Source organism: Malurus melanocephalus, unplaced genomic scaffold (assembly GCF_030028575.1).
Source record: "Malurus melanocephalus ecotype Western Australia unplaced genomic scaffold, MMel_1.1 scaffold_1238, whole genome shotgun sequence".
In the NCBI taxonomy this organism is placed as follows: Eukaryota; Metazoa; Chordata; class Aves; order Passeriformes; family Maluridae; genus Malurus; species Malurus melanocephalus.
The window spans coordinates 49,082-58,196 of NW_026624470.1; the positions used below are offsets into that span (position 1 = coordinate 49,082).

The 9,115-nt window shown below is 55.4% G+C and overlaps 1 protein-coding gene across 1 annotated transcript in view; it reads left to right on the forward strand.

Annotated features, from left to right (window-relative positions):
- MFSD4A (major facilitator superfamily domain containing 4A) overlaps nt 1-9,115 on the forward strand; it is a gene marked incomplete at its 3' end in the record, with an annotated part of 18,879 nt that overhangs the window by 1,405 nt on the left and 8,359 nt on the right. Inside the window, exons 2-3 of the mRNA XM_057387518.1 lie at nt 6,054-6,252; nt 7,097-7,336. Of these exons, the coding sequence (XP_057243501.1) occupies nt 6,054-6,252; nt 7,097-7,336 (439 nt within the window). The remainder of the gene's footprint in view (nt 1-6,053; nt 6,253-7,096; nt 7,337-9,115) is intronic.

Genomic DNA, 9,115 nt, shown 5'->3' on the forward strand with positions numbered 1-9,115 from the left:
TAAAATTCTCCCTTAAAATTCTCCCTTAAAATTCTCCCTTAAAATTCTCCCTTAAAATTCTCCCTTAAAATTCTCCCTTAAAATTCTCCCTTAAATTTCTCCCTTAAATTTTTCCTTTAAAACCCCCTCGGCGCTAAATATTCCTGCATTTGCCAACGGAGGAGAGCTCCGGCTGATGGAGGAGCACCTGTAAATCGCCACGGCGGGACCGTGGAGCTGTCGCGGTCGCCTGAGGCTGCTCCGTGGGGCCGTGTCAGGGGGGAGGAGGCGCCAGGTGGGAATGGGGACAACACGTGGGAACCTCGCTGCGGGTCTGCCACAGCTCCGGCAGTGCTGGCTCAGCAGCGGAGCCGCTGCCAGCCCCCGGCTGCCTCGCATATGTTTGGAGGAGCAGGCAAGGAAAAGGCACAATTGTTTCCTGCTGTCAGCTTTTTCCYAAAGCTCCGGCCCCGTGGGCTTTGGGAACATCAAAGCCGGTTGGGGTTTTGWGCTCGGAGGCTCCTGAAGTTTTAACTCAGTGGGGAAAGGGGGTTTGGTGCTGGTTGGGAACGGGATGTGTTTGGGATCGTGGAGAAAAGGGGATTTGTGAAGCGCCTGCAAGCTCCGCTGAGCGCTGACAGCACTGCCAGGCAGGCTGGACGAAATATTTGGGATATTTAGGGCTTGTGAGGGTTATGGGGATTACTCAGAGCCTCCAAATTTGTGAGATTAACAATCGCCCCGGCTCCAGGAGTCGGGCACAATCCCTTCTTCAGGGATGGACGGATTGAGCCGTCCTGCCAAGGGCTCATAAATCAAATCAGGCCGGCCTTGGTGCCAGGCAGGAGGAGCCGTGCTCGGGTCATCTTTCCCAGCTGGTGGATGGAAAGCTGCTGTGGAGCATCCCAAGGGTCTGGCTGCGAGCTGGGCGCGATTCCCGGTGCTGAGGGACACAGAATTCCCTGCTTTTTTTCGGATTAAATCATTCTGGGCGCTGGACCCCGGGTTCTGGGGTGGAAATGGGTGGTGGGACCCAAATCAAGGTTGGGTTTTGTCTCCGGAGGAGCTGCTGGGTGCTGTCCCCGCTCCCGGAGCGCTGGAAGGATGGATCGCAACGCTGCCATCGATCCTGCAGCCTGAGACAGCTCCACGCTTCCCTCCCGAGCGAGATTTCAAGGAAGGAGGAAGTTTTCCCCTGCCAGGATCCCCGAGGGATGGAGGAACGATGTTCCTGCTCTGTCCTGGAGCCCTGGGATCGCTGCTGCTCCCTCCCTGTGCTCTTTGGGGGTTCAGAGCCTGATTTGGGGGGTCAGCTCCCCATGAATGTGGGGTTCAGGTTCACCCCGAACCGCTGCTCTCTGCTGACCCCTCCCCGGGTTCGCTGCGATGTGTGACGAGCTCTGCCCCGGGAAATGCAGCTTTGAGTCCCCGAGRTTGGGGTTTGAGCCCTCCTCAGTCCCCGGTGGTGCTGTGGGGGCTCCAGGGGCGCAGAGACCCCCAACAGGAGCCCCCTAAGGAGCCCTGAGCTCCTTTTGCCTGGAATGACCTGGGTGAGACCCCCAGGAACCCCTGATGGGGTGTGGGGCTGCAGGAGCCGCTGCAGCAATGGGGTGGGAGTGCTGGGAGGACCTGTCCGGGCTCAGACACCCAAGAGGGAGGTGAAATTTTGGGGAAATCCACCCCTGACACTGCCAGCTCCAGCGGGGAGCTCCATCCACCTGCATTTCCCTTTCCTTCCCCATTTTGCCGGGTTTCAGGCTGGAATTTGGAGGTTAAAATCCCGCACGCGGTGATGGCAGAAGCACCAGAGTGTCCCAAATTGGTGTTTGGGGTATTTTAAATCCAAAACCTGTATTTTTGCTTCCTGCTGAATGTTTGGGTTTGTTCCCAGAGTTTGGGGCAGCCCTGGGCTGATCCCACTGGGGTGAGCAGGGCTAAGGGAGGTTTTGGGGGGCTCTGGAGCTGTTCTGGACCCCTGAGCTGATCCCACTGGGGTGAGAAGGGTTGAGGGATGTTTTGAGGGGCTCTGGAGGTGTCCTGGACCCCTCAGCTGATCTCACTGGGGTGAGAAGGGTTGAGGGATGTTTTGGGGGGCTCTGGAGCTGTTCTGGACCCCTGAGCTGATCCCACTGGGGTGAGAAGGGTTGAGGGATGTTTTGGGGGGCTCTGGAGGTGTCCTGGACCCCTCAGCTGATCTCACTGGGGTGAGAAGGGTTGAGGGAGGTTTTGGGGGGCTCTGGAGCTGATCCCACTGGGGTGGGCAGGGCTAAGGGAGGTTTTGGGGGGCTCTGGAGGTGTCCTGGACCCCTGAGCTGATCCCACTGGGGTGAGAAGGCTTGAGGGAGGTTTTGGGGGGCTCTGGAGTTGTTCTGGACCCCTGAGCTGATCCCACTGGGGTGAGAAGCGATGAGGGAGGTTTTGGGGGTCTCTGAGCTGTGCTGGACCCCTGAGCTGATCCCACCGGGGTTTGCAGGGCCCAGAGGGGCTCTGGAACTGTCCTGGACCCCCTGAGCTGATCCCACCGGGGTTTGTAGGGCCGAGGGAGGTTTTGGGGGCTTTGAGCTGTGCTGAACCCCTGGGCTGATCCCACCTGGGTTTGCAGGGCCCAGAGGAGCTTTTGGGGTCTCTGAGCTGTGCTGGACCCCCCGACAGTCTCCTCTCAGGGTGATCCCCCCCCAGTCCTGCCTGTCTGAGGACACGGACCCCTTTTTCCCCTTTTCACAGCCCCCGTGCCCGGCTCACAGGAATGATCCCGATCTCTTCCCGTCCTCCAGATCCCAATCCCCCGCAGGATTCCGGAGCTCTCAGTCCCTTCCACTCATCACCGCAGCGTTTTTTGCTGTGAGAGCAGCACGGTGACTCGAGCAGGAGCTCCCTGGGGACACGAAAGTCCCCCAGGCTGGCCCTGCTCGCTGCAGGGGACACGGGGACTGCTGTGGGATAATCCTCGCYTCCCCCACATCCTCACCTTGTCCCCGCAGGGTTTTGGGTTTTTAATGATGGCTTTTGCAGGTCTGAGCTGGCCTGATTATCATTTTTTCTTCTTGATGTGAAGGAACTTGGAAAAGGCTCCCTGAGTGGGAAAAAAAAAAAAAAAAAAAAAAAAGAAAAAAAAAAAAGAAAAAGAGCTCGGAGTTGAAGGGATTCTGCTGCAACGGGAACGCCGAGGGGGGGTTCCTGTATCCGTGTGGGAAGGACAGGGGGAGCTGAGCTGGCTGGGACTGCGGGATTTTCCATGGAATTGCCCATCCCGATCCTACAGAGATCAGCCCAAAGCTCTCAGGGGCAGCTGCAGGTTTTTGGTGGGGCCGGGGCGTGCTCTGGGTGGTCCTGAAATGGAGTTTGGGACATTCTGAGAGTCGTTTCATGTCCTGGACCAAGCCCTGGGCACCGGGACTGGTTGGTGACAGGGACACAGGGACCAGGCCGTGCCATCAGCGCTGCTTTTCCAGCCCTTGGGAAGGGTTTGCATCACCAGGACGCACCCAAATCCCGCGGTGCCACATTTTGGGGTGATCCCGAGGGGTTTGTGTGTCAGGAAATCATCCAGTGCCTCCCTGGGGGCTGAGCTGAGCCCCCCAAATCCATTCTGGTGCCCCCTCATGCCAAGGCCAGCAGGACTGGGTGCCACCTTGGCCCGGTGGCACTTCCAGGGGACACAGTTGTGTCACTCCTGGCTGGACGCAGCAATTTTCACCCACCGGGCAAACCGAGGTGACATTTTAATGCTCATTAAGGACCTAACATCACCCCCAATTAGCGTTAATGATCCCGCTCCCCARCCAGGCGGGGTGGCTCAGTCGGGGAAGCATTTTGGGGATTTTTTGTGAGGTTTCCCCATCGCTCGCGGCCTCGGCCGCCTCTGTCCCCGTCACTCCGGCGGGAGCTGCCTCGGCTCTCGGGGCTCGGAGCTGCTCCTTTTTCATTTGCCAGGCGTTTTTCCTGCCGTGACTGTGCACATCTCGCCCGGTTCCCTCCCTCCCTCCTTCCCTCCCTCTCTTCCTCCCCCAGAAATCCCACGGCTTTGCTGTCAGAGGACCATCAGCTCTGCAGAACGCTCTCTGTTCTTCCCCGGGCTGTGCCGGGCTGGGCACTGGGGGCCACGGGCCAGCGGGAGAAAGGAGAGGTGGCCTCGGCCCGTCTGCTGCAGCGGGAGATGGATGAGGGCGGTGACAAAGCCCGGGGAAGTGACAGAGCCGGGGAGGTGACAGAGCCGGGGCAGTGACAGAGCCGGGGATGGTGACAGAGCCCGGGGTGGTGACAGAGCCCGGGACGGTGACAGAGACTGGGCAGTGACAGAGACTGGGACAGTGAGAGAGCTCGGGACAGTGACAGAGCAGGGACAGTGACAGAGCCCGGGACAGTGACAGAGCCCGGGCAGTGACAGAGCCGGGACAGTGACAGAGCCCGGGACAGTGACAGAGCCCGGGACAGTGACAGAACCCGGGCAGTGACAGAACCCGGGCAGTGATAGAGCCCGGGACAGTGACAGAGCCCGGGCAGTGACAGAACCCGGGCAGTGATAGAGCCCGGGACAGTGACAGAGCCCGGGCAGTGACAGAACCAGGGACAGTGACAGAGACTGGGACAGTGACAGAACCCGGGCAGTGACAGAGACTGGGACAGTGACAGAACCCGGGCAGTGACAGAGCTCGGGGCAGTGACAGAGCCTGGGACAATGACAGAGCCTGGGGCAGTGACAGAACAGGGACAGTGACAGAGATCAGGACGGTGACAGACCCGGGCAGTGACAGAGCCCGGGGACAGTGACAGAGCCCGGGACAGTGACAGAGCCCGGGACGGTGACGGAGCCCGGGCAGTGACAGAGCCAGGGGACGGTGACAGAGCCAGGGACAGTGACACGGCCGTGGCCGGGCCGTTCTGGCCGGGCAGGCAGGGCAGCAGCGCTGCCAGCTGGGCCTCCTCCACCCTTTTCCTCCACCTCCTCCTCCTCCTCAGCGCCTTCTCCAGCCTGGCTGCCGCCTGTGGGGCAGGGATGGGACGGTTTTCCTTGTTCAGGATATCCCCGAGCGCTGCCTTTGGGGTTTTCCTTGTTCAGGATATCCCTGAGCACTGCGTGTGGGGTTTTCCTTCTTGAGGATGTCCCTGAGCGCTGACTTTAGTGTTTTCCTTACCGGGGGATGTCCCTGAGCGCTGCGTTTGGGGTTTTCCCTGTTAGGGCTGTCCCCGAGCTCGGCCTTTGGGGTTTTCCTTGTTAGGGATGTCCCTGAGCTTGGCCTTTAGGGTTTTCCTTGTTAGGGATGTCCCTAAGCCCTGCCTTGGCTGTGATCAGACCCACATCCCCCAATTACCAACTCATTAGCTAATTACCAGCTTCCCTCACCCCGGGGCTGGGACAGGCCCTGCCCAATCCCCTCAGTGTCCGCTTCTCCTTTCCAGCCCCATCTCTCTCTCGTTCCAGCGTTTCTCTGTCTGGTCCCTCCTTCCCTCCCTCCCTCCTTCCTTCCTTCCTTCCTTCCTTCCTGCCTGCCTTCCCCCTTGGCAGCCCCGGAGCCGCGCGGTGCCAGCCCGGGTGCTGTTCCCTGGCTCGGCCGCTGCCACAGGCGGGAGGGGACACATCGCATCCCCTCGGGGACAGCCCCGAGAGTGGCAGCGGTGGCGCTTCCCTCCTCATCCCGCCAGGAAAGGAGGAGCGGGGCCGCTTCTCTGCGGTCCCCGGGAGGTGACAGCTCAGCCGGGACTGCCACAAGCTCCGGGGTGACCCAAACCTGCCGGACACGCGGCCTGGAGCMGCTCCAGGGGCAGGATGTGGCCTCAGCTGAGCGTTCCCACATCCATTTCCATGCCTGAATTGTCCTGCTCTGAACGCGGGTTTGGAGGGATGGCTGCGCTTCTCCGCAAAAATTGGATGGAAAATCTGCCCCGTGGAGGTGTCACCCTCCTGGCTGGCTGCTGGGTGACACGGGAGTGCGCGGCATCTCCCTCCTCTCACCCCAAAATCGGGATTTTCTGCMGMCGGAGCCGCAATTTCGGGGCKGGGAGCGGGAGGCGCGGGTGTCGCSGCTGCTCGGGTGGTGGCACTGACCCCGTCCCTCCTGTCCCCGCCTTTCCAGGTTGGCGCAGTCCCTGCTCGCCCTGTTCGCCTCGTCGCTGGCCATCTCGCTGGTGTTCGCCATCATCCCGCTGTGCCACAACGTGGTGGTGYTGGCCGTGGTGATGGCGGTGGCCGGGCTGGCCATGGGCTGCATCGACACCATCTCCAACATGCAGCTGGTCAAGATCTACCAGAAGGACTCGGCCATCTTCCTGCAGGTCAGAACCTTCCCCTGGTGGCTCTAGAATCTCCCATTATTTTTAGAATCCCCTATTAAGTTCAAAATTTCCTGCTATTATCAGAATCTCCCATTATTTTCAGAACTTCCTGTAATTTTCAGAGCCTCCCATTACTTTCAGGATCTCCTACAATTTAAAAATCTCCCATTATTTTCAGAACCTCCAATTTTATTTTTAGAATCTCCAATTTTATTTTCAGAACTTCCAATCTTATTTTCAGAATCTCCTATTGTTCTCAGAATCCCCAATTTTATTTTCAGAATCCCCAATTTTATTTCCAGAATCTCCAATTTTATTTTCAAAATCCCCAATTATTTTCAGAATCCCCAATTATTTTCACAATCTCCAATTCTATTTTCAGAATCCCCAATTATTTTTACAATCTCCAATTCTATTTTCAGAATCCCCAATTATTTTTCAGAACCTCCTCTTATTCTTAGAATCTAAATAAAAATTTTTAATTTACTTTTTAAAATTTAAATATAATATAAACTGACATATTCCCACCCTGATATTAAAGCCGCGTTCACACTTGCCAGTGATTTTTTGTAACAAAACCACTGTAAAAGTGTAAAAAAAAAAAAAAGTAACCTTCAAATGGATTGTTAAATATTAGGAATTTTTTCTTGGAAAGGGTGACTGGACACGGGGATGGGAGTGATGGAGATGTTTAGGAACAGCCGGGATGTGGCTTTCAGCACCATGGTCTGGGTGACAAAACGTCACGTTTTGGACTCGATGACCCCAAAACCTTTTCCAGCCGGGTAAATTCTGTAATTCTGAGGAACTGACAACTCTGTCACCACCGTCCCCACTCTTTCAGGCTCTCCACTTCTTCGTGGGTTTCGGGGCTCTGCTGAGCCCCCTGATCGCTGACCCCTTCCTTTCGGACACCAACTGCATCCTTTCCAACGGCACCGCCAACGCCTCCAGCAACCTCCCGCACATCCGCAAATCGCTGGTACCWCACCACCCCGGCAATCTGTCCCACTACGAGCTGCCCATGAAGGGCATGGTGGTGACACGAGTGTCCTACGCCTTCTGGATCATGGCCCTCATCAACGTGAGTGCTGAGATCGGGGATGTGCGGCCCCGCTCCGGGCGTTTGTGGGGTTTTTGTGGGGTTTGAGGGGTGCTGGAAGTGGCAGGAGTGTAGGGATGGTTGTGCTGGTTGGCAGGAATGGTCGGTTTTGGTTTCTGGTTTTGCAAATCTCGTTTTTATTGGGGTGTTTCACTGTTGGGATTTGTCCGAGCTCTCTGGGGGCATTTGGGATTTCCAGCACGGACCAGGAAGGAGATGAAGCAGAAAATTCCACTCAGATTCAGGGTTTTTCCTCCATGGAGGAGCTGGTGGCGTGGGGATGGCCTGGCAGGAGGGAATTTTTGGGGACATTCCCAGGAAAGTGCCCATCAGTGAAGGGAGTGACAGGACTGAAGTGATCAGGCCGTGTCTTTATTTATTTTTATATATTTTTATATATTTATATATTTTTATAATTTTATATATAATTTTATATATAATTTTATATATAATTTTATATATAATTTTATATAAAAATATATTTTCATATATTTTTATATATTTTTATATATTTTTATTTTTTATATTTATATATATATTTATATATATTTATATTTTTTTTATATTATTATATATACTTATTATTTTTCCTGGAGGTCCCAGCAAATATTCCGAGCAGAACTATTACATTCAGAAGCAGGGTTTGGTTCCTGATTTGACCCCAACACCGTGTTTCTCTGATTTTGGGATTGCTGGTGGGAATTTCCAGCCCCCTCCCCGATGTTTTTGGGGCAGGRTGGCACCTCAGGCTGTGCCCAGCGGGGTTGGAGCTGAGGTTGAGCATCAGAACGTCTCAAATGCACGGCTGGAACACAGAATTCCCAGAATTCCCAGAATTCTCACTAGGAATGTGACAGGGACAGTGCTGCGGGTTGGGATCAGGATTAAAAACCAAACTCAGAGTGGGGAGTTGGATGTGCCCAGCCCTCGAGCCGAGCTGTGATTGCCTTTCCCAAATGGAACTGATTTAATTCCCCGTTAAATATTTTCCATGTTTTATTCCCTTAAACCACCCCAACCCTCTGGAGACTGCTGGGAGCAGCTCAGCCCCAAATTTCTGACCCTTTTTAGGGTGGAAGCAGCAGAGGGAGATGATGGGAATGGGAATTTCAACTTCCAGGGACGTGGACGGAGGGAGTTAAACGAAAAATGGGAACCAGGAGCGGCAGCTCGGCTCCAAACCGGCCAAATCCCACATTTCCATCCCGGTTTTTGTGAGGATTCTGACAAGGCACGAGCTGGAATGATTCATTTGGAGCTCCTGCTTTTGTTTAGAGTGGAAATGGCTCAATCTGGCTCTGGCACGGGCGCTCCTGACAGCGGAGCGCTGCCGATGTTATTGAAGGAAAATGGGAAAACGGAGCAGCTCAGCATAATCAAAACAAAGCGCTCGCACCGCTCCCGGCCAAAAATCTTCCACTCAGCGGCAGGAATTTGTGCCTTTTCATCCAAATTTCGGAATAACCCCCACATTTTAAAATTCAGTTCGCCCACAGAACGGAAATTTCATCACCCGGCCCGTTCTGAGGGGTTGGAAAATCAGGGAAAATGTTCCTCGGGGAGGGAAGGTGCTTTCCCAGGGGAAAAGCTCGGGTTGGGACACAACGGCAGGGAATGATCCCGAATTCCTGGAGGGAGAGGYTGAAATAGGGGCTGGAATATCCCCACATGGAGATGGGGGAGGCAGGAATTTGTGGAGTTTGTGGTGATGCATAAAACTGCAGGGGAAGGGAGCAGCGCAGGGAACTTGGGATTTTGGAG